This window comes from Myotis nattereri (assembly GCF_964212035.1).
Source record: "Myotis nattereri genome assembly, chromosome: 7".
NCBI lineage: Eukaryota > Metazoa > Chordata > Mammalia > Chiroptera > Vespertilionidae > Myotis > Myotis nattereri.
Window position 1 is genome coordinate 35,566,504 of NC_138082.1, and position 25,807 is coordinate 35,592,310.

Consider the following 25,807-nt stretch of genomic DNA (forward strand, 5'->3'; position numbering starts at 1 on the left):
TGTAAATGTTTACAAATGTAACAAAATTTTGAATTAAGTATTTAAAAAGAAATTAATTTTAAAAAACAAGAATCTGGACAGCAGTGTGCCCTGCATTTCCAAGTGTATAACCAGGAGCTTGATCACAGGCAGGGCCACAGCCGCCAACGCCAGGGCCTTCGCACAGGACCGCACTCAAGGTGGCAGAGCCGACCCCAGTGTGCCAAATCCTCACACCGTACACAGTTTACTACTACTAATAAAACCTGACCACCCAAATCCACATTGGAAACCACCGGTGCTACACTGTGACGAGCTTGGAGAGAAGCAGAGGACACTCCGGCGCTCTGGCTGGGCTGAGTGGGGTTGCTCCACAAGGGCTGCAGAGATTGTTTCTGACTTGCAAACAGGTCTAAGATGTTTTCTAAAGTCAAGGGTTTTCATATTTTGTGAGGCTTAAGATGTTGTTTGTCTGTATTGGAAGATTCTGATAAATACAAGGACTAATTTAGATGAGCTGCTTTTAAGCACTCTGAAAAACCGGTATTTTGTTGGTTAGTTGTGGCACAGACCAACTATCTGATACGTTAAACATCCATCCTTGGATAAGCAGCAATGACTTCCTCCCCCTAAAGAAAAATGTGTAGGATCACTGAGCTCCAAGCAGAGCACGGGAGAAAGAGGACAGAGGACTTCCTGGCAGGCCACATGTAACAGCAGCCTTGCATGCACTCCTGCGGCTTTGAGTTGCATGCAAGCTTCCTGCTCACAACAGAAGCCCCTCACAGTGCCCCCTACAAGGCCTGGTGCTGTTGTCTATGGTGGCGGCTCTCTGAAGTGGAAGGCAATACCTGTATAGTAGGCCAGGCCACATGTGACAGGCCCCAGAGCGTCTAATTTATGTAGATTCCTAACACAGAGCGAGAGGAATCATCTAGACTCCCAGTTCTCATCCTGGCCACACAGTAGACTCACCGGGAGTTTTAGAAACGACAATTCCACCGTCCACACTCCAATCCACATAAACATGCCAGGACACCTGGCTCCACGTGCTGCACCTCTCACGCATCCCTCATGGTGTCAGTGCCCTGGCTGCACCCTCAGCCAGGAAGTTCCCTCAGCTGAAAGAAGTCAGCACACATAAGACAGGCAGTGGTATAGAAGAGGAGTGTCATCTGAGCCAGTGGGCCAGGCAGTGAGAGCGACAAGGGTGACTGACACCATGTGCCCCATCTGCCCCTTGCAGGGGGCCCCAATCTGTGCTAGCAGCCAACCAGAGTCTACAGTGCAGCTCCTCTTGGCAGCCTTCTGTCCTCACTGTTGGATCTCAACTGGGCCACCCCTGAGCCTGCAGTCATCACCACACCTCATTGCTGTGGTACAGATCACTATGCCACTCAGTTAGTCATTACTTTCAAATATCGCACAAAAGTCAGATCTCACGGGGAGAATAAACTCTCCTGATGTGCTTTTCACATTGAAGCTCTATCAGAGTTGAAGAAAATGTTTATTATTTTAAGAGTAAACTGCTGGCCAGGCCAGTGTGGCTCAGTGGTTGAGCATGGACCTATGAACCAGGAGGTCACAGTTTGATTTCTGGTCAGGGCACATGCCCAAGTTTTGGGGCTCCATCCCCATTAGGGGGCGTGCAGGAGGCAGCTAATGGATGATTTCCTCTCATCATTGAGGATTCTCTCTCTCTCTCTCTCTCTCTCTCTCTCTTCCTCTCTGAAATCAATAAAAACATATTTTAAAAAATATTTAAACAAAAAAGTAAACTGCTGTAATAACAAATGATTGTAAAAGGTGTTAATTTTATATAGAAAAACAATTACTATGAACTTACAAATAGAGAAATAAACTAAAAATAAAGAGAATACACTAGCTAGATACATTTAGAACAAAAAAATGCCCCTTTTAAAGAGAAAATATTTATAAAATGTAGAAAACAATATAGGCATAATAGTACAGATTTTATTATAATCTAATTCTAATTTAAGAAGGATAGATAAATTACATCAGGACTGAACTTATGTTAGGAGAGTGACATAGAACGAACAACTCTACATTCAGAGAAAGGAAGACAGCGCATTAGACAAATGAGCACACTTCAACAATGGAGAATAGCAAAAGGTGCCCATCTCACTGGTAATCAGAGAAACGTGTTGGAGCCATGAGGCGCTGCTACACCCAGCTGACAGGGCAGTGACTGATGGCAGTACCAGCACTGGTGGGGACTCAGAGCAACAGCAACTGTCCCACAGCTGGTGGCAGCAAAAACTGGTACAGAGGCTTGGACAACCATCTGGCATCACGTATGAAAGTTGAACACACACTACCCTAAGGTTCAGTGATACGACATCACAGGGACTCATATGCACCCAGAGACATGTCCAAGGACGTGCATGGCAGCTTTACTGTGACAGCCCTGATTAGAAAACAGCTCGAATATCTGCAGTGCATGGGACACACATGGCGGTGCGTCCATGAGGGGCTGATCCTCAGTAAAAGCGCATGAACACCAGTGAGGATGGCTTCGCAAGCACAGTGTCAAGCGAAGAAGGGAAACGCACGAGCCCCTAGATAATGATCCCACTCATTTTGGAAGCAGGAGAGATGACTCTGGGGTGTTAGGTGTCGGGGAGCAGTTGCCTTTGGGAAGGAGAATGGAGTGGTGACTGTCCTTGTACTTCAGGACGGTAACACAGGATGGTCCTTGAGGACAGTTTCCCCCAAGAGTTCCCTATAAACTGAAGATTGGGGGCTTTTCTGTATGTCTATCATACACCAATAACAATGACCTTTATAATAATCCTATCAAATAAAGAGGTAATATGCAAATTGACCATCACTCCAACACACAAGATGGCTGCCCCATGTGGTCAAAGATGGCCGACGGGAGGGCAGTTGAGGGGGATTGGGCCTGCAGGGGAGGGCAGTTAGCGGTGACCAGGCCGGCAGGGTAGGGCAGTTGGGAGCGACCAGGCTGGCAGGGGAGCAGTTAGGCAACGGTCAGGCTGGTATGGGAGTGGTTAGGGCAGGGGTGGGCAAACTTTTTGACTCGAGGGCCACAATGAGTTCTTAAACTGGACGGGAGGGCCGGAACAAAAGCATGGATGGAGTGTTTGTGTGAACTAATATAAATTCAAAGTAAACATAATTACATAAAAGGGTACGGTCTTTTTTTGTTTGTTTGTTTTATTCATTTCAAGTGGGCCATAGTTTGCCCACGGCTGGGTTAGGGGGTGATCAGGCTGGCAGGTAGGCGAGCGGTTGGGAGCCAGCAGTCCTGGATTGGGATTGGGCCTAAACGGGCAGTCGGACATCCCTCGAGGTGTCCCAGATTGGAGAGGGTGCAGGCTGGGCTGAGGGACATACACCCTACCCCCTGCACAAATTTTGTGCACCGGGATTCTAGTTTCAAATAACAGACTTTACAAGAAGACTTTAAAAATATAAGATGCTGTTGTGGAATTGGATATTAAATTTTAAAAAAACTTGTTAAAATGACTTGTACAGATGGCTAATCATTTTCAGAAGGTGAAGCTGAAGGACTTTTGAGAATTTAGAGCAGGGGTCCTGAAACTTTTTAAACAGGGGGCCAGTTCACTGTCCCTCAGACCGTTGGAGGGCCAGACTATAGTTTAAAAAAAAGTATGAACAAATTCCTATGCACACAGCGGCGGCAAAAACACCCGGCGGGCCGGATAAATGTTTTCGGCGGGCCGCATATGGCCCGCGGGCCGCAGTTTGAGGACCCCTGATTTAGAGGTTTTGCATCTTGGTGAGGCATATAAAGTCTTCTTCTTTTACTCGTGAATATTGGATGGGCAACTCACCCAACCATCAATGCCCAAGCCCTGACAGGGTCAGATATGCAACCTAATTTATTTCAGTGTGACCAGGGACAAACAGGTTTAGCTGAGCACTGGCATTGGGTGGAAGCTGACAGGCAAGGACTGTGGACACGGATCTGCTGAGGAGGCCCTGATGTGTCATTGCAACAAGTTGTCAAAAGAAAGTGGCACAATACTCCTGGGGGCAGTGTTCCTTTTATCACAGTCTGGGCGGGATGCTGCAACTGTCAATACACCAGGCCTTACTCAGGCTAGTCACCTTGTGTCCATGTCACTGTGCAAGCCCAAGCCAATCTCTGTCCAGTGGCCGTGCAGTCAGCAGAGGGGGCTGTGGCCTCTTCCCTAAGAGACTCCGGAAATTTTCCAAAGGGGAATAGCACACAGAGCAGCCTCCAGGCTCAGATCAAGTCTGGGCCTTTCGAAGGATAACATACGACACTGGTATCAGACATAGGGGAACAGCCACTATAAAAAGCAGAATTGGGGTTGGTCACGATGTCTCCTCTCAGCTATGGGTGTCCCACAAGCTAACATTGTGTTCAAGGCATCCACAAAATGCTCTCAAAAGAAAAGAACTTTCAAATACTTAGGATTGAGCTCACGGGTAAAACGCATACCCATTTGGATTTTAATATTTTCCAACCTATTAGGAGTCTGCCAAATATACTTCAATATGCTTATGTCAACCCAAAGGTCATGCTGACTGCTCCTGCAGCCCCCAAACGAGGATAAAGTCACTATCAAGGCTGAAGCTGAGAGCAACTGAAACAGCCACTTGAAGTGACCCTGTAGTGACACCTCATGCTAAGACCAGGGAACAAGTGGAGCACAAATAACCTCGACCCGAGGAAGGCCCTGGTGTGGCCTAGACGTGACACTCACTCTCTTTGCCTTTCTCCTTGTTCTTGAGCTGCTGCAGCTTCTGCTCACGGTGCTGCTTCTCCAGCGCCTGCTCCTGGCGGTGCCTCTCCAGCTTCCGCTGGTGCTCTAGCAGCTCTTGCTGGTGCTTCAGGGCCAGCAGTTCCTGCTGGTGCTGTAGGAGGGAAGGAGACGGGTCAGAGCCTGGGGCTGAGACAAGAACCAACACACAGACACACACACACACACACACACACACACACACACACACACACACGACAGAATCAGCGAAGGACCAGTTCGCCTCTGTGTAGGTGCTGCCACTGGGGCTGGTCCTGTCCCACAGCCTGCATTTCCTATGATTCTATCCCAACTCTGTGCAGTGCCCACGCAAACAGGCTGCTCGGGGCCCAGATGTCTCCTGACCTTTTAAGTGATAAAAATGACTGGATCCTAGAAGAAAACACACAGGGAGATTTATTTATGTCATCTTGCAAGCTGGGAATGCCTTTTTGAGAATGACACAAAAGAGTGTGAAATAAGCATTCACCCTAAGGCAAAGCCGTCCTACTCCTGGGACTCACCCAAGAGACATGGGCAAATCTGACCAAAGCCCTCTAGGGAATGTGTATGGCAGTCCTGCAGGACAGCCCAGCTCGCCACGCCCAATGTACCTCCGAGTTGAACACAAACTGTGCATTCACATGCTGGAATACTACCTAGTGATGAAAAGGGATAGGCTAGAGACAGAGGAAAAGACACAGACAGACTGCAGAACCGCATGGGGACAGTGACAGAGTCAGCAGGCAAAGTTTCTACTTCTGTGGTGTTTGGGAATAGAAATTCCTAAGACCTGGTGACAAAAATCAGATGCAGGCCCATGGATACTGAGGGTCACTTCTAAGAGCTTTCTTATAGAAAAAAAATATATTGTAGTCAACTTACATGAACTGGGGACAGTGGACATTAGCAGGCACATTCCATGCCCTTCCTGCCACCTAACAACACTCTTGATGGCAAATGGCACGGGGTCAGAGGAGAGTGCTGAGGCCAGCCTGCCCGGCATGAACCTGGCTCTGCATCCTCAACCCCCCGCCCCCCTCCACTCAAGTACTGAACTCCTCCCTGTGAGGACTACAGGAGGTAATCTCTGGGAAACACTTAGAACAGCGTGGCACAAGCCTCTTGTCTGTTTTCTGTCTTCCTCTGAAAGACCTTGACTCCTTCTGAATGTTGCAATGTCATCCTAAGATCAAAACGAGGCCCCCAGTGGTCTTCCAGAGAAACAGCACTCACAGAACAGACCCATAGGGAGGAATTCCAGGAGTTTTAAACCACAAAACTGGCTTCCTAGTTCTGCAGTGTTGGTCGCCAACAGTTAGCAAAACCTGGGTCGAGTGCCCAGCTCCAGCTCCTGAGAACTGTCTATCAGCTAGAACTGTGCAAACAATTCAAACCAGTGGGGTTTTCTTACTGTTTAGGAGGGAAACTAAATTACACCTTTGTGACAAAACAATAAATGAAGTGGGGGTGAAACATGCCCCTTATTTTTAGTTTTGATCCCAGACACCATGCTCTGAGCTGCACTGTGGGGGCTGATGTTGTACTCACTGAGGACAGGCGCACATGAAGAAGGTCTCCGCCTGAAGACCTATTTGCTTGTCTGAATAGACACAGAGGACCTGCCCAAGAGCCACATGCTGTGTCTGCGGTAGAGGCTCGCCCCATTCCTGGGTCACTAGTCGTGTCAACAGCCCTGCCCTCCTGCGTTGGCAATCTCAAGAAACGTGCATCCCGGCGGGCTGCCTGCTACTGCTCAGGTCAGGACAGTATTACAGCGATATTCCGACAACAGCTTTTACAATGAAGTGTCCCTCCCCACTGGTATTACCTATACCCCAAGGGCCCTAAGTACAGCCTGGGTTCCCTTTCAGCTGCTCAGTATTCATTTACTTTCTAAATGAGGAACAGGCAGAAATTTGCTTAATAGTCTTTCTCAACATTTATTTTTGAGCCAGAACCCAGAAGAAAAAGAGATCTTTCAATTATCTTTACAAAAAGACTGGAAACAACCACCACAGATACTGGTGATTAAAATTCACAGGATTACAGAACTCCCAGAAAAACAATATTGTCATGGAGTTTTAATGAAAGCAGCAAGTACAAACAACGACTCAGATTCCCCAAAATGCCCCAGAGCTACACTGTATGATCTCATTCCACCTCCCATTTGGATGGACATTACCCAATATTAGATTATATTAAAGCCCATAAAACAAAAGTGATGGGAATAAATCAGACCCTGGCAGCCTTCCGTCACAATGTCACGTCACATTTCTGGCCTGTCTCTTGATCTTGAGACAAAGCGGTCCTCTAGACTCACAGATTTAGGGAAATAAGGGTGAACTACAACATAAAGATCATCTGCATTATTGTCCCCAATCACGCATCATTGTGTGGAATCGTAAATATGAACTGCCTGTCAGCACCCAGGAAGGCTCCTCCATGGGGAATGAATGAATGTGTCACGAAGTATAGTCTTCAGAATACAAAACAGGTCTTTGAGATGTGCTAATTTTCATGTTAGGTAAAATCCATAGAATTATTTGCACCTAGTATCTCGCTAACATGAGTGAAGGTCAAGACTATTCTATAGAGAAAGACTTGTTGATAAGCTATTTTTTGCAGATTGAAACTATTATGAGCAATTTAAAGAAGATGTCTACAACTTAATTTTTCTAAGAAAAAAAACTGAATAACAATAAATCCCATTACTCCAATGAGAGTTTAACACTGAATTTACTTTTAAGCCAATACTGAGCTCAGAATCAAAGCACAGGTTCCTGGAATTCAGCTTCTTTGAGTCTGACTTTAGAATTGAATAAACGAATGTTCAGGTGGAAACCCAGCCAAATGTCTACTCTCAAAAGTGAACTAAAACCCTGCTACATGGAAGGACTGAAACTGGGGACAGGTACCCATCCACAGCCCCAGGCGAGAACAGAGACCTTCCAGCCTCCAGGGAACTGTCACCTGACCCTCTCAGAGTGCCTCTGATTAATCCTATGGATCAATAACCAACCGGTCATCAGAAATGGTAGCAGTCAAGTTCCATTAAAGCACATTAACACCACCACAGGGACGCTTACAAAGCTGCTCAAAAACCAACCTCCCTGGGCGTGGACTCTGCAAAACAACTAATGCTGAGGTCATGACCATTCAGACGTCAAGTTCTTGGAGCCAGAGGTGCCCCATACAAAGGCAGGAGTTGCAGGTAGGTACCTGTATTTCAGCACGGGGGAGTCCCATGGGCCATCTGCTTACTCTGCGGGGGGAGGAGGGGCGTGTGAAAGCCACAGCCTGCTCAAGAGCCCAAGGATGTCTAATGGTCAAACATGCAAGTACCCTACAGGGGTCAAGGGCTCCTTTTAAAAGTCAAGGGTGTCTTCCTGATTTTAAATTTACGGCAGACTCATGGTAGCAAATGTGAAAATGAGAACAATATGAAACATCACCCACTCCCCTTGTCTCAGGAAATAGGGAGCTGATGTCCAATGATTTCTGCAGTCCACTCACAACTAAATCCTGGCTCCAAATAAAAACCAAACAGCCAGCAATGAGGAGTACCTTCTAGTCTCCCATGTGTTAACTGGCCTCAACAGAAATGGTCTTAGGTGGATTTTTATTAACCATTAATGGCCCAACCTGTTTTGTGCCAGTCTACCCCTAAATTTTGCTAATCACTAGAACTGATGCACCAGGAAATGTCCCAAGGCATGTAATGAAGGATGGTGATGGGCAGCCTATTCAGACCTCCAGCTACCTGCCCACACCCAGGATGAGGCCGTCTCAGGACTCACCATGCCCTGCTCTGCAGATCCCTAATCACAGACGTTCACTATGCTCTTGTTTCTCTTCCTTGACATTGAGGCTGGTAAGACACCAAACCTAAACAAACGACAGCTGGGGCCAGCAGGGAAAAGGACGGAGGAAGCTCCACATGCAGATGAGCTGGAGTCAGCCAGGGCTAGAATCTCCAGGTGCTCATGTGACCCATGTTAAGCTGCGCACAGGCAGGCACTGGTCCTCTCACACAGATGTTTCCCATGGTGGAGGGGTGCAGCGAGAAACTTCACGCTGCCTCTCTATAGCAACCCGGACCTCGTGAGGGCTTGCCACCCCTGAGGCCGATCACAACCTATGCAGGGCCCTGCCATCAGCAGATGGATGCTAGGAGCTGTCTTTGCCACCTCCTTCACTGCATTTCTCTTGAAAAGATTAAATCAAAAATAAAGCACAGATTCAGTGCCTCTTCACTGAAGAATGCACAGCATTTCAGGAGCCTGGCATAGTCAGTGCAAAACTGAGGATGTGCATAAAGGCTGGAACTGTGACATGGGGAGTTGCCCGGGAGCTCTGTGTCTCAGCACAGCCGCCAGTTAGGTGGCCTAGTTCACAGATGCAGAGGCCTCTCAGGCAGCCACCCCTACCCCGACACCTCCCTCATTCTAAGAACACAGTTCTGACTGACGGAGATTTCTCTCAGGTGGGCTGGCTGTTCACATCCAGGAACACGTGCTGTTTGGCCATGGTTTCCATAGCCCATTTGGGACTAAAATGCTATTCGTTAAGGGATCCTCAAAAACAGAAGCCTTTCCATGTTCCTCTTACTGGATGTGCTGGCTCATACCCAGAGGCACCCATTCAGTACTTTCAAAATCATCTTCCCTCTTCCTCACCAGGGTAAAATCCCCAGGTGGCAGTCACATTCCCATCCCAAACTGGCCACTCAAATGTTATAAAGACAAAAAGGGTTGGCCTCAGCATGATGATCTATGAGAGGAAGGTCTGCAACAGACGCCAGCACTGTGGTGTGGTCCAGGGCACTGTGGGCCACTTCTGTGAGGCTGCGGGTACAACATAGCTGTGAGGATGGGGGAGCAGTGAAGGAGGTAATGAGGAGGGGGGACAATAAGAGGGAGAAAGTGGAGCCAGGAGGGGGAGGGATATGAGAGGGAGGGCCAACTGCAAGCCCGCTGCCCGTGCTTCCTTTGCCTTTGCCCCCAGTACCCAGGGTAACCCTACTTTCTCCTTCAAGGCTGGGCTCCAGCAGCTGCACTCTCATGAAGCCCAGCACCTCCCCCCATGCTGGGATTCCTATTTCTTTCCCTCAGGCCTCACCACCACCTGGCACACTTGCACAGGGGCCTGAGGCTGTCTGTGATTGGGCTGGGGCTGCGCCCCTTGTCTTCTGCAGACCTCAGCTGGGCCCACAGCAGGTGTGAGCGAAGCCCAGGGATAGGGGACCAGAGCAAAGGCAATAGAGCCAGTGAGGAGGAATGAAGGAGTAGGACAGGCAGGACACAAACTCCCACAGCTGCTGCTTTGGAGACACAGAGTTCCTTTTCTCCTACAACTATAGGCAGCCTGCAGTTGGAAGGCAACATTAACAGTCAGCAGGACACCTGATAAAGCCAGATACTCTTAGGTGCAGCCAACGAAAAGCAGAGCCCAGTGTGGCAGCCAGAGTGGCCATCAGTGACCCTTAGGGCAGCAGGCAGGTGGAGCAAGGCCATCCACCTGCCCATGAATGAGTTCCTGGAAACCACATGCCAGTTGTATATGCAGTGCTTCCTAGCACTCTCATTAGGCACAAACAGGTCCAGGGATGACACAGGTCTGCATTGCACAGCCATGAGCCTTTCCAGGTGCCAGGGTTACAACAACCGGAGTTTTCCCGCTAGCTCATTAATGTCGCCTCAGGTGACCTGGAAGCCAGGACTCCGGGCAACATCTCTTCAGTTACCTGAGGCAGGTAATAAAGAGAGAATAAACATCCCCATCCCAAGTGGACTCCCAGTGCCATTAGAATCAGGTTTCCTTTCAATTTTCTTCCTGTCCCCGCAGGGAAAAGAGTCATACCCTCAACTAAATAGCTCTTAAAACCCTGTCCTACCACTGGGAACAGCACAGGTCACACTAACAGACATGAACAGAGAGAAGTTCATCGTTTCTAGCAAAAAAGCACAAATTCACACAAAGTGGGAATGATTTTTACTTTTCACCACTTAGGCCAGAAGAGAAGGGGCCACCTGCCTGCACCTCTGGGAGGAGCACTAACCTTTCAGCTACTCCCCCAACCCTTGACTTTATCATTATACCCACACTGAGAAGAGCTACTCCAGTCAAACAGGCTATGATGCTACTTACATGAGGTCCATAGAGTAGTCAAATTTATAGACAGAATGTAGAGTGGTGGCTGTCAGGACTGAGGGATGGGTAATATTTAATGGGCACAATGTTTCGGTCTAGGAAGATGAAACTGGCGGTGGTTGCAAAACAGCGTGAGTGTACTAGTGACACTGAACTACACACCTAAAAATGGTAAGATGGCAAACTTCATAAGTATATTTACCATAATAAAGAAATGGTTTAGGGGTCTAGTGGTAACATAGAATTACCATATAACCCAGCAATTCCACCCTAAAGAACTGAAAACAGGTGCTCAAACAAAAATTTGTGCACGAATGTTCATAGCAGCACTATCACAATCGCCAGGGTGGAAACAGCCCAAAGGCCTATCACCAGATAAAGAGACACATAAACTGAGGTCCATTCAGACAAAGGAATATCACTCGGCCATGAAGAGGAACACAGCACGATGCTTGTTACCATGTGGTGAGCCCTGAACACGTGATGCTGAGGGAAGGAAGCCAGACACAGAAGGCTATATGTTGTGTGATTCTGTTATATGAAATGTCTAGAACGAGCACATTCATAGAGGCAGAAAGTGAACGAGTGTTGCCAGGGGATGGGGGAAGAGGGCATGGGGAGAAACTGATAAAATGGTTTGTAACTAGGTGGTGGTGATAGTTGCACAATATTGTAAGTGAACTAAATGTCACTGAATTGTATACTTTAAAATAGTCAAATGATGAATTTTATGCTATGTAATTTTTAAAAATATATTTTTATTGATTTCAGAGAGGAAGGGAGAGGGAGAGATAGAAACATCAATGATGAGAGAGAATTGATTGGCTGCCTCCTGCATGCAACCGGAGCATTTACTCTGACTGGGAATTGAACCGTGACCTCCTGGTTCATAGTTCGATGCTCAACCACTAAGTCACGCAGGCCAGGCAATGCTACTTAATTTTTATCACCATAAAAAAAAATGACTAAGGAAAAAACTAAGGATTTCCCATAAAACAGTGGTTCTCAATCTTCTGGCCCTTTAAATACAGTTCCTCATGTTGTGACCCAACCATAAAATTATTTTCGTTGCTACTTCATAACTGTAATGTTGCTACTGTTATGAATCGTAATGTAAATATCTGATATGCAGGATGGTCTTAGGCGACCCCTGTGAAAGGGTCGTTCGACGGCCAAAGGGGTCGCGACCCACAGGTTGAGAACCTCTGCCATAAAAGAAAAGGAATAAAAGCACAGTTGTTTCCTATGTGGAATCTCCATCTGTGTGGACTCAGGCAGGGGACAGTGAGTGTGGTTTTTGAGACCAATTACAGCAATGCAATTGGTCTTAGAACTTAGATGGTCCCCTGGGCCTCCCAGCAGCAGCAGGAGGTGGGAAAGGGAATGGAGGCCGAGAAGGGCCAATTGACCAGAGGCAGAGCCTGATGGGCACTGGAGACACAAGCTGAACTGGAGCAGGAAACAGGGAAATGCAGCTGTCAGGAACATGACCTGGGTCCTGGGGAACACTAGAAAATGACAAAATTGCTCCATAGATGAGCACACTTACCATTTACCTAGCACCACCCCATGAACCAGCTCCTCTAGGAGGAGAAGGCCATCGCTGTACCTAGGACCCAGGGAAAGCTTTCTGCTCTGTAGAAGCTAGAGCGTGGGGGCCTGAGTAACCCCACAGGAGAAACGGGAGGGATTCTCCTGGGGTGACCCAGAGGCCCACAGCATGAGGAAAAGAGTTCCCACCTTCCCCGGAGCTCCTGCAAGCCACAAAACCAGGTTCAGAGATGGAGCCTTCGGGAAACAACCTTGGCCTGTCAGGACCCCAGGGCCACGAATCATCCATACCTGGGGCCCAACCTTGGCAAGAGCACAGTCATGGGATGGGCCAGGCCCTGCCCATGAGCTGTCAAGGAGACTGTCACAGATAACGTTTCAATATCTTAAAGTGGTTAAGGAAGTTTTAGTCAATGCAGCTGAAGAAAGGAGGTCATAAGTATTTGCATATGACATGTCTATCTGCCTAGAGAACATGAAATAACCAATTATAAATTTGAGATGAATAAAAAAATTTGATAATTCTATAAAGAAATATATAAAATACCTAAGAATAATTGAGTATAAAATCTACAAGGCTTATATGAAAAAATAAAACAAGGGTTTTATTTAAATAAACCATCAGACTGTAACGCCGTGTTCCTAGATTAGAAACTTAATATCAGGAAGTTATTACAAAATATATTAATTTATGAACTCGCTGCAACTTCCATACATTTCCAAGTTTTGAGGACTCTATGGGAAAGATTCTGAAGTTCACCTGGAAGAATGAAGGGTAAGACAGGCCACAGCGAATTTAAAAGGTAGAATCCACGTGAGGGGACAGGAGACATGCGGATATGCACGAGACTAGCACACGGTGCAGGGGTTCCTGCTGACAGCTGTGTGGTGTCAGCACAGGACCTGGAGAAAGCCGAGGCAAACACGCACTGGTTAGGAGACCACAGTGACACTTCTAACCACTTAGAAATCATGTTCTGATCTGTGAATGAGGTTAGGACAAGTAGATACTACTGACTATGGGCAAAAGTAACAGCCACATGACAACACTGAAATAATACCCTTAATTTATAATGGGCACTCCTACAACAGTAAGAAAAGGCCAGCACTACAACAGAAGAACAGCAAAGAAAATGATAAATAGTAGAAAAAGCGAATAAGCATATATAAATACGGTTACCCAAAATCGCAGAAATAGAGACACAATGTGACACAGAATGGAAATATAATGGGAACAAGTCCCGCTAAGGCCTCAGACTGCCAGGGAGGGGTGGTCACTGCAGGACAGGGACAACCCCATCAGTGGAGGAGCAGGCATGGGCACCAGCTCCTTGGGCAGCTGTGGGTGTGAGGGAGAGCACCTGTGCAGTGCCCAGCACGAATGGCCCCACCCAGGACGACTCAGTAAGTGCGCCTGTCATGGTTACTACTGCTTTGCTATTTTGTCCATAGAGTAAGGAAGGTGTGTGTGCATGTGTGACAGAGGGAGGGAGACAGACAGGCACATGTGCACTCGGCTGGTATAGATTTTGGAGATAAACATGGGTAACAAAAGCCACAAAAAAGTACTTATCTTGGGTCAGCAATGCCATTTCTACTCTGTCTAGACATATGCACATGATTCATGCACAAAGAAAGTAAAAACATGAAAAACTGAAAATAATCTTAATGTTCAACTATTCGGGTATTAGTGGTTGTTTAAATTGTGACTTACTATAAGACTACAATAAAACCATTAAAATCATACTTTCGCAGTGTATGGGATGGTTTAGGGAAATGCTGACAACACAGTAAATAAAAATAAATCAGAGTTTGACCTCATTCTGTAACATTACACATACACATGCACACAGCTCACTAGTACATAAGATCACAGAACTTCATTAACAGCCTTCCTACCTAATAGCACAGGAGCAATATTTTCTCCTTTGTAATTTTCAACTATTCAAATCATTAACACTAATGACTTTTACAATCAGAAAGAGGACACCATGAAAACATTCCTTATAACAGCAACACAGCCTGCAATGCCAACGTAAGCATAGGGCTGAATCTGTCCATACACAACCACTAGGGAGGCCTGAGGCCCCAGACCCTCCTCCTCCTCCCGCTGATGCTCAGGACACATTACCAGTGGGTTGTTCCTCTGGGGGTGCAATGGATTCGCCAGTTGGGATGCTCAGGAGGAAGGTCTATGGGTGTGGTTCTGTAAGTGAATGACTAAAGAGGAGGGCCAACATCTGGGTGAATGTGGCTGACTGAACACAGGCCTGACCTCCACCGCCCTGAAAGCACCGACAGGGACAGAGGAAAGTATTTTTTAAAGAGATACAAATCCATAGACCACAGACTGCAGAAAAGGTTGGACTGCAAATCAAGTGAGTGAAAGAAACACCCCAACTGGGAAGGCTGTGGCCTCTACCAGGGAAACAAAACAGCAGAACTCCCAGTAGCTCCCAGACAAGTGTCAACACCGCTTCCAACTAAAGATGCTCATATGTGTCTATCACTAAAGCTAAATGTTTGATACATTCCCAACACAAAAATATAAGTATCTGCAAAACATGAAGACAACATGCATTTACAGAAACATTCCTGCTCATGGATGGAGATACTGGGATGGCACCCCTGATCCCAGACTAGAGGGTGGCTAAGATAGTGAACTGGCTTGCACTCGGGTTTCCAGTGTCCTGCCCCTTCTTCCTGCATGCACCCAACTCCTGCCCGAGTCACTGCTGAACATGCCCCCTGTCCCCTCTGAATGAGAGTGAGCATCCCTCCTGCATGCACTCTGGCCCTGTTGCTGCATGTCCCCAGTACCCATTCCCTTGGATATTATTCCCAAAGGAACTCTGACCTTAGCTATGAGACCTGCTTTGGCCAGTGGGGCAGTAACATCCTAGAGGGAAAACACACTTGCCCTTCTGCTGAGCTTGCAACTCTGAAACCAGCAAATAATCCCCTGCCCCCCAACAGCCTGCCAAACATCAGACCAGAAAGTGAGGCAATTATAGGTCACCCCACTGCTGTAGGTACAGAGAGAAATCCCAGGCCTGAAAAGCAGCTTAAACAACCCTCAACATACAAAATGACTACTGTGGTAAGTGCTGTATTTGGGGTCATTTGCTACACAGCAAAAGGTAACTGAGACGCTCCTGCAATACAGTCCTTGCAGTCCTGTAAAACGGTAAGCATCACCACACAAGCAGGAAGGACCTAGTGGGTCTTAGATGCTAAAATCATTTCCCCTTTGCATGAAACGAATATTTAAATTATTGATCCTGATCTAAAGATGCAATACATTCCAATTTCAGATACTTGGAAATACAAAAACCATGTGATTGTATCATTATACTTAGAAATAGCCGCTGACAACTACAAATGCACTCTTCTGTGAGAAGAGCTCCAAGGCCTCTCAAACTGTGGGACTGGTTTGCATCAGAAAAGAGGGACCTAAGCCAATGGGAAGGGAGAAATGATTCACTCCAGGGAAACCCCAGAGCTGTATCAGAAAGGGCATGTGGTTCCCCGAGTGCCAAGTGTGAGCAATACGCACACAGACTGACACAGGAAGGGAGACTCTGAGTAGGTCTTTAAGCAGAGTAAAGTCTAAGTATACCAGTAAGTGGCCTCCAAGAAGTGGCCTTGTGTATGTGTGTGGGGGTTGAGCAGGAGAGCCAGTTCTTCCCTCAAGTGGGAAATTGCTCGCTGGGTTCTTTCTTGCAGGGAGAAAGCTGGCTGTCTAAACAGGGAATGTTTGCCTGACGAGGTCTAGGGCCTGTGAATCCAGACGGAGGGCAGAGAGAGGCAGCTTTGTTGGTTAACCCCACTTTTTGATTTGAAACACTAAAAACATGTATTTCTTTGATAAAATAAAAAGCATTAAAACTATAACAACTCCCAAAGCAGCAAATCTAGAAAATAGTCTTAGTTATCTGTGCTATCCCTGTTTGTGAAAGTTCACAATTTCTGGGCACAGATATTCCCCACACCCCAAACTCTGGCTCTCTCACACCCCGCCTCAGGTACAGTGCTCATTGGGACCTTGTTCAGGAAAGGAGAGAATGAACCATGTAGGATGCAAGCAGGAACGTGGTACCTGAAACAGCCTGACTCGCAGAGAAACTGTCAAAGTCACGTGCAGTACTGAGCACTGAGAGCTCATTAAAGATCTTCTGCACCCAAAGTTAACAATTTAAGTCATATTTTAAAAATGACTCCCTTCTTATTTACAAGTTTCTACTCAAATTCACTGATGATTTAATGGCACTAATTAGACTGTGTGCTCAAGAGCTCTGTCTGGCAAACACGACTGCCAAATGTCACTAACAATGTGACAGCTTAGGAAGAGGGTTTAAATCATCAAAACAAAAGCCGCTGATGTAATGATACAATTACAAAGTTTAAACAGCTTTTATGATCTCCATTTTAAATGGAAAAACAAATGATTAAAATGCAGAGAACATGTGACCTTGAGATTCTTCCTGTGTGTGGAGAACCAGGCCTGAGCTCTCTTGGTGACAAGGGCATGAGAAGCGCCCAACGGCCAGGCCGGCCCTACACAGGCTGACATGAGGACTCGGGAAGGACAATCTCCCATCTCCATGGCAGGGATACAAATTCCTGAAGTGCCAGGTGAGAACAGGAACAGGGTCAGGACACCAGACCCAGCGCAGTCAGAGGACCAAGCTGCGGGAAGCCCACTTGCCCTCTCAAGGGTCTTGATGATTCTTGTTGCCCTGATGACCTCATATACATGGGGTTTGTTTATTTCTCAAAATCTCATTTTTTTTCTACAAACTATAAATTCAACAGACTCCTACATGAGACATGTTTAATGCCGGTTGGCACGAACCATGCCTACAAGGTAGGACACTGGCGCTGTCTGTATTAGTGCATGATGACAGGAGTGTGAGGGACAATGCAATTCAATAGGTAGCTACTAAGGTCTTCCTTCAGCCAGGTATAGTTGTGTTGGGCCTGCAAACCCATGTCCACGTTGGGAGGCATGCACATGTGACTGATAGAGACACACAGTGAAGGGCAGTGAGGGGCCCGCCTTTGGGAGCACACGCATGCACTCTATGTGCTTTGGGGGCTGCGAGAGAGGCCCACATGATAAGGACCTGAGGCCTCCTGCCCACAAACACATGTGAGCTTGGACATGGATCCTGTGGCCCTGAATGCCAGCTTGACCTTATGAGAGGCCCTAAGCCCCCACCTCCAGCTAAGCTGCTCCTGGGTCCTCGACCCACAGAAACTAGGGGATAATACACGTCTATTGTTGTAGCTGCTAAGTTGTGGGGTAATATGTTACATAGAAATAAATAACTTATACGACATGGGTTTTTTTGCTTTGTTTTAACGTGGCTACTAGGAAATGTAAAATTACCTACATAATTGTAACGTACCCTATATTTTTCTATAGGGCAATGCTGCTCTGAATGGCTCGAATACCATGAGAGCTTATCAGGACCAGCACATCACACCAGGACTGTTAACTACATATTGTACCTTCGCTACATTTCACTAATACATGTTTCTTTCCTATGTATTTAATTTTAAAATCTGGAATATGATTAGATACTTGTATAGAGTAAGCACCCCCCCCCCCCAAAAAAAGATCTATGTTAGTTTTTCTTATTCTATTTAAATATAAGAAAATGTTAACACCTCTTCCCAGTTACAAAAGATCAGTAGGACAAAATGAGAAGAGGTAGACACCACCCAAGAGATAACCTGGGTTACTATTCCTACTGGTAATTTCCCTATTTCAGGACATGTATTGGCAGGTGAAATTAGGTGGGAAGCACTCTCTCTGCTTTAAGTACATCCTACACTGGGGCTTTAGACACTGTTTCCACTATATGCTACATCTGCCACAATTTAGTTGGCCAACACCCTGCTGCTGAAGATACAGCATCCAGTGATCTGTCTTCGGGGCATGGTGAGGAACGTCCCTGCCTGTGAGTCCTAACGGTGCAGCTGGTTGCTAGGGACCATGCTCAGCAGCTAGGATCACGGTGAGAAAGCATGTGCTGGAACCAGGACTCACCTTGATGTGCTCGTGCAGCTGGGCCTCGTGCTGCCGCGACAGCTGTTCGTGCTGCCTTTGGAACTCTGCGATGAGGATCTGCCGCTGCAGCTGCTGCTTCTGCTTCAGAGCCAGGAGCTCCTGCTGCAGCTGCTGTTCCCGGAGGGCGGGCTCCGCCACAGGCAGCGGGAACTGGTGGTCCAGGCGCAGGTCCATGGGCACCGCCGAGGGAGCCACCTGCAAAGGCAGCGCCGAGGCCACATCCACTGCAGAGAGAGCACAACACAGAGCATGGTCACTGCAGGCCACGGCGTCCCCCGCCTGAGCAACCACCCAGACCCTTAGCAAGCAGCAAGGGGTATCCGCATGCTGAAGGACAGTTCACATTTCAGATGCCTCTCCCCAACTCTTGCCCAAAAGGTTCACAGTGAGGGACTCAGCAGCCTATGAGAGGATCTACTCTTCAAGTACAAAAATCACAGTCATCATGAAGGTGAGACCAGGACACATTCACGCACACTGCCCCCTGCTCTCTCACAGGAAGTCACTGCAGGCCCATCACCTTTTCTGAAAGCAAGTTTGAAAGGCACAAGGAGAAAAGGGAAGAACTCCAGAGAGGGTTGCACAGCACTAAGTATGGAGGCTGACTGCGGTGTCGCTTCCTCCTTCTCACCAAGTCACTGAAGAGCTGTGTACCGGAAACACAGAACAGTGTGTGCCACAGAGTGGTCCAGACAGATGCTCAGGACGAGGGCCTGTTTCCATGGCGAAGCAAGTGCCCTCTCAGCAAACATGTTTACTGGCTGCAGCCCACGGAGTGCCTCCCAGCTGGCCTGCACAGGCACATGCATGAGCCGTGTCTGCTACACAGAGCCCACGGCTTCTTTTAGGCTCGAAGGCTGGCAGAGGACAGCACCAGTGACTGAGATTAGAAACAGCAGCAGAATCAATCTTAATGCTGACAAATCAATACCAAATTAAAGCGAGAAAAGGAGCACAGGAGGAATGTAAGTTTTCAATTATGGACATCACAAGAGAACCCCAAGGTGGGTGCTCCTGCTGGGACAGGTTTCCACTTTGAAAATACATGAACACAGGCTTGCACTGTGGCCAGAGAACTTTCCACAGTGGTATTCAGACACGCTGTGCTCTCCCCCCGCACCCCCCAAATGGACTTTGCTCATAAAGCCCCTGAAGGAGCTGAGGGGAGAGCATAGCGCAGAGACCCACAGCTCCCGGGTCACTTCCAGAAAGGTCTCCCCAATCTGCTCTAGGCCCAGACCCGGAGGCCAGGGCAGGAGAAGGGGGCCTTGCCCTGAAGGGGGTTGCAAGACTCAGATGGGAGCCCCAATTCAAAAGGCCAGGGCCACCACGGACCAGTTTTCTTACCTAAGGGCTGTCTCTGCCTGGACCCTAGCACAGGCCAAGTTAAGTATATGACTTGGTCCCCGAGTCTGCCTGGAAGTAGTCACCCCCACTACACACATGCCCAGGACCTTGCCCTCAGGCCAGAGCCCTCCAGTAGCAGATATACAGTTCCTGAGGAGTTCTGTGCTCCCAGCCCTATAGCCCATAGGTTCTGGTACAAAAGCCCAGCCCATAAATGGAACCACCCCTTGGGGCAGAGCATTTCTGTGGTCATTGCCCAGATGGAAGGTCTTACACTGGCCTTTCTGATAAGGCAAGGTTGGGGAAGGCTGGGGCTGAGGGAGAGGCTGGCTGTGTGGAAGCCCTGTGTTCTGACCCCGAGCAGACGCAGGCACTGCGCTCTGAGCACCACGTCCTGACAAATGTGTCATCTGAGTGCAGTGTATGGCTCATGGAGGCAGAGCCCAGGAAGCTGACAGGCTGGAAGCTGCCCAGGATACTCTCACCTCAGAGTCTGAAGCAGCTATAACACAGAACTGCCCAGAGGGCGACCAACAAATTCTCCACACTTGATCATTTTAAGAAACTATCCAATCTCCTCTCTTTTAACATTAACAAGCAGGGGTAAACACCAGCTGACTGTTTCTCTTCTGTTCCCCAAATCAGTTAAGTGCAACCCCCAACTTTTTAAATGTATGCATTTTTGTCTAATTGGGTATCAGACTTGACCCATTAAGAGGTTTTTATTTGATCTTTATGTGACAAAATCTATACAAATAAAGAGTGTTTTCCTGAACAGGCCCAGGGAAGAGTGGTATCCCACCCACCCCCACCACATACAACCTGAGAAGACTAGATTTATTAATCCCCCGGCTTTTCTTGTTTTGATCATTTTATTATGAAAATATAGCAAACTGGATAAACTGGGTAAATAATACCAGTTTTAAAAAACCTCAATATCTTCCTCCATTTGCTTCAGACTTTCTCTGAAGGAAAAAGTCGTATGAAGGGCAGGGAAGGGAGCTTAGTAAAAAAGCTTAGCAACAAGGGGACTCTACACCATGAGGGGATTCAGGTCATGTGTTTGGAGGGGTATCAGTGTCACCTATGAATAACGCTGAGTGCTCCCAAACCTGTCACTGCTGTGACTGACCACCAGCCTCACAGGTTCCCTCTGCATCCACCTATGGCATCCAAAAGTTAGTGTCCATTAACCCACTAACCTGCCTCATTACCTCAGAGATTATAGGTGAGGTACATAACGGACTTCTCAGGTGAGTTTGACTTCGCTTTCGAAGGACAGGCCTGACCCTACCTTTCTGGGTTACACACACATGGTCACTGTTTTAGAGAGAACTCCTGGGTGTATGTTCAGAGGTAGGAATAACCTACAGGGTCTCTCTTACACTGTGCTTGTCTGGTTAAACAGTGCTATTTTAGCTTCAGTAAATAACCACAGAGAACTAATGAATAAGCATAGCACCTACATTTTGTGAGCAGTGTCACTTTGGTGGCCACTATGGCAGGGGAGGTCAAGTGTGACCCCACTTAGAAGATGTACCAAAGTGACCTGAGACCCTATGCAGCAGCAATGCCATTGCTGACAGGCCAGACAGAGGACTCATCACTGCCCACTTGAGCTCATTCTCTCCCTGTTTTCTAATTATTCATAGATGGGGCAGGCGGGCCATCAGAAATGCCCCATAGTTAATCTCTTAAAACTAAACATAGCCCTGGCTGGTGTGGCTCAGTTGGTTGGGTGTTGTCCTATGCACCAAAAGGTTGCTGGTTCGATTGCCAGTCAGGGCATATGCCTGGGTTGCAGGCTCACTCCCCGGTAGGGGACATGCGGGAGGCAGCTGATCAAAGTTTTGCTCTCTCATCCATGTTTCTCTCTCCCTTTCCCTTCCTCTCTCTCTAAAAATCAATAATAATAATAAAAAACAAGAACAAAAAACAACTGTAAAAGGATCCTTTTTATTAACCAAACCTGTGTTAGGCCACCATGTCCATGCACATTTATCTGCTGCTAGTGTGCAGGACCTCCTGCTCTGTGCTGGGCACAGGCCCAGGCCTACAATGGGACACCAGATTGGGGGGCGGGAGGATGGGCGGACAAAAGCCCAGAGAAGGCCTGCAAGGGACTGCATCTCCCTGACATGGAAGAGGCATCACAGCAAGGAACCAGGGGTCCGGGTGCATGTGTGGGGGTCATGGGGACTCCAAGGCAGAGGAGCTCATATCCCCTGCCCTGTGGATGCCCCCTGGGCAGGGGGACAGGCAGTGTGGGGAGGCTGGACCAAAAGCAGAGGGGCTGGCAGCGGGTTCAGGGGCTGAAAGAGAAGAGGGTGGTGGCCTCGGGAAAGCAAACGAGGATGGAAGATGCTGAAGCACAGCAGCACGCTCAGGTGGCCCCTGCTCAGTAATGACGTGGGGCAGGCAGCGCACATGCACCACATTCAAACCGAGGTTTGTCTTGTTAACTCAAATGTTCCTCAGAGTCTCCTGAGAATGGAATCCCAGGGAATCTTCTAAGGACACCCTCCCTGGTAGCTGGTGAGTCCTCCTGCAGACACCAAAGAGCAATGGGTCCAGTGAGGAGTATGCTGATGTGGCTGATGAACTTGCAGACAAACCTCCCTGCTGCCAGGAGTGAAATGAGTGGGGTATGAAGGTGGCCGAGCCGGGGCAGAAGTGTCCTCAGTGAATGCATCACTGTTCTGACTGCAGCATTTCCTCCACATTTGCTGTTAGAATGGAATAAAGTCTTGCCTCGGTTTACCTTTTTGAGGTATCAGAGAAAAACTTCACTCTTTTGCTACAGAAAGTTAAAGAGCAGAGAGAATGAAAAGTCGAACATTACCTATGTCAGACACACCCAAACTAGCTCCTGCCTTTCCTCCACCCCTGCTGACAATGCTCCACTTACGGTTAGACACAAACACAGCGTGGCAGCACACCTGGGCCACAGAGAGCCATGCAGGGATCAAGAAACGCTACCTGCTCACCCTAGTGTGCCCCACAGACACGCCAGGTGGGGAGAGTGGCCGTAGCTGTCCCCAGCCCTGTCTTGCACACCAGCTGCTGAGAGAAGTCACAATCCCCATTCATCCTAGCCTCCAGCGGGTGCGTCAGACAAGACTTGTACTGATTCAGTATCAAAAACTAGCTGAAGTGCCATGAGTTCCCAGCAGAAGTTGCTAGTGCCTCTGACCCAGAGCGCCCTGGAGAAAACAATCAAACCTTCTCTACTTAAAGAATGCAGCACCAAAACAAAAAAGCCTGTATTCCCATGAATATTTTATGGTGGAGAGAAAATTGCTTGTATAGGTTGTGCCATGAGAAATACATTAACACAATCAGACTCGTGACGTCAGCAGAAGCACAAAGAGCACATTCAGGGCCCAGTAAGAAATGCCGACTGTGCTGTTCTCAGCCACAGAGAGAAGAAATCTGGGATACTGTTTCTTTATTTAGTAAGTGATCATAAAGGACACTGTCACTTTCCATGGTTAGGTCCTCTCTTCACACACCATGCCATGCCATCATATAGACACGAAACACAGAGAAGCACTATTCCTCAGAAAACACGGCCAAAGTTCAGGGTCCATTCAAGTGAAGAATGAGTCATTCAAATCCAGGGAAAAATAATAGATATCGCAACTATGTAACCACAATTTCCTCTTACTCTGACATTTTGCCTATCTGGGGAGGCGGAGAAAGGGAGAAAAAAGAAGACGGGGTAAATTAGAGATGTAACTGAAAAACGTGTTCCCCTATGGCTGTGAAATGTGTCCACACACTGAAAAACATGTGTTGGGTTAAGGAGTGATGCTGGAAGGCCCTGTATGCTCTGTACATCACATGCCCGCCCAATACTCTAACTTCGTCAGGCAGACCCTAGCTTTTATTTTTTGTTTGTTTGTTTTGTTAATCCTCACCTGAGGATATTTTTCCATTGATTCTTAGAAAGAATAGAAAGGAGGGGGAGAGACAGAGAGAAACATCCATGTGAGAAAGACACATCGATTGGTTGCCTCATGCATGCACTCCAACCAGGGCCAGGGATCAAGCCTGCAACCCAAGTACATGCCCTTTACCGGGAATCAAACCTGGGACCCTTCGGACTGCGGGCTGACACTCTATCCACTGAGTCAAACCGGGTAGGCCAGTGGTTCTCAACCTTCTGGCCCTTTAAATACAGTTCTTCATGTTTTGACCCAACCATAAAATTATTTTCGTTGCTACTTCATAACTGTAATGTTGCTACTGTTATGAGTCGTAATGTAAATATCTGATATGCAGGATGGTCTTAGGCGACCCCTGTGAAAGGGTCGTTCGACGGCCAAAGGGGTCGCGACCCACAGGTTGAGAACCGCTGGGCTAGGGCATCCTTCACTTTTCTTTATAGTTATAGTCTACCTGTGTTATTCCTACACATGTGTTCCTTAATGACAGGAGTGAGCACAAAAGCAATGGCATGACAGGGTGGTAATGGTTCCCAGGAAAAGATATGCAGTCTGGAGTCTGGTCTGCCTGCAGCTGGAAGAGTGGGCAAGAGTGCCTCCTGGGAAGGGTTGTGAGTGTCCCCAGGACACCAAGGGCCACTCTCATTGTGGCATCTGGCAGGGCAGTCACATGGACCAGAATTGCCCTGCACACCTGCCTCCTGTCCCCAGGTGTGAGCCATGAAGGCCTGTGGAGAGACAGGTGTCCTCAGCGAAGTGGGGCCAGGGGGGCAGATGGTCCAAACAGGTCAGCAGCAAGCCAACAAGAGTCTGGGGCAGGCTCACCAGTCTGTCTACAAGCCACAGGGCACGGAGCACAGGCAGCCTTGAGGGTCAGCCCTGCCTCCACATACCTGCTCAAAACCCAAAGGCTCCACCCTGCCAGGTGGCCCAGGGCCTCCTGCTCAATGGTTTGGTAGTCCCTGGTCTCTGTCCTCGAGTAAATCTCTGGGTTTCTTTGGCCCACTCATCTTTCTCATTTCACTCTCTCAACCTGCGGAAACTCAGGCTCCATCTATGTTTTGAATAAAAAGGAAGCATGGGAGGCCTGCCTGACTGCAAGTGTATCCATTTTCCCTCTGTGTACTGGCGCTGTGCCAGGACTCTAGCTTACAACCATCTCCCTCAGGACTGCAAGGAACTGCTCTCTGCCTGTTGCCAGTACTGTTGTGAAGTGTAAAGCTGTTCTGATCCTGGAACCTTTTTGTGGGACCTGGATCTCCTCTCTATATGTTTGTAAGATCTTCTTGTTCCCAGGGTTCTGAAATTTTAGAATCACGTGTTTGGGGATGATCCTTCTGTGCCCATGGTGGGGCACATGGTTGGCCTGTTCACTGTGGCAGCTGGTGTCCTCCTCGGTGGGGATTTCCTTGAATTATTTCACCGAGTTCTTTTTTCATTTTGTCCTTCTGAAACCCCTGTTTAGGTGGTAAATTGCCATTTCCTTTTCTTTCTCTTATGCACAACTTTCTATGAGATTTCCTTAAAGGTAATTTTAACCTTTCCATCAAGTTTTATGTAATTTCTGCTGTTATTTTTTTAAGTGTTTTTATTAATTTTAGAGAGAGAGAGGAAGGGAGAAGGATAGAGATATAGAAACATCGATTGACTGCCTCCTGCACGCCCCCTACTCGAGACTGAACCCACAGCCTGGACATGTGACCTGACTGGGAATTGAACCTGTGACTTCTTGGTTCATAGGTCTACACTCAACCACTGAGCCATACTGGTGTTCAGAGGCCTGGGTGGCTCCATGCCAAATGTTTCCTGTAAACTATCAGAGGGATCTGGAGGCATGGGTGGTTTCACTTTGATTCCCAGCAAGACCACCCCCAGGAGGTTCTGCACCTGCTCAGGGAGCTCCTATGACGTGCAAGGCTTTCCTATTCTATGAACAGCCGGCAATGGTAACTGCCCAGATGATCTCACTGGGGTTGTCA

General features: G+C 47.8%; 1 protein-coding gene across 2 annotated transcripts in view; it reads right to left on the reverse strand.

Annotated features, from left to right (window-relative positions):
• Positions 1 to 25,807, reverse strand: part of HDAC4 (histone deacetylase 4) — a 232,932-nt gene that overhangs the window by 74,001 nt on the left and 133,124 nt on the right. For both annotated transcript variants that reach the window (XM_081095399.1, XM_081095398.1), the window contains exons 4-5: positions 18,514 to 18,758; positions 4,719 to 4,869 (exon numbers count right to left, since the gene is read on the reverse strand). In XM_081095399.1, coding sequence (XP_080951525.1) covers positions 4,719 to 4,869; positions 18,514 to 18,758 — 396 coding nt within the window. The remainder of the gene's footprint in view (positions 1 to 4,718; positions 4,870 to 18,513; positions 18,759 to 25,807) is intronic.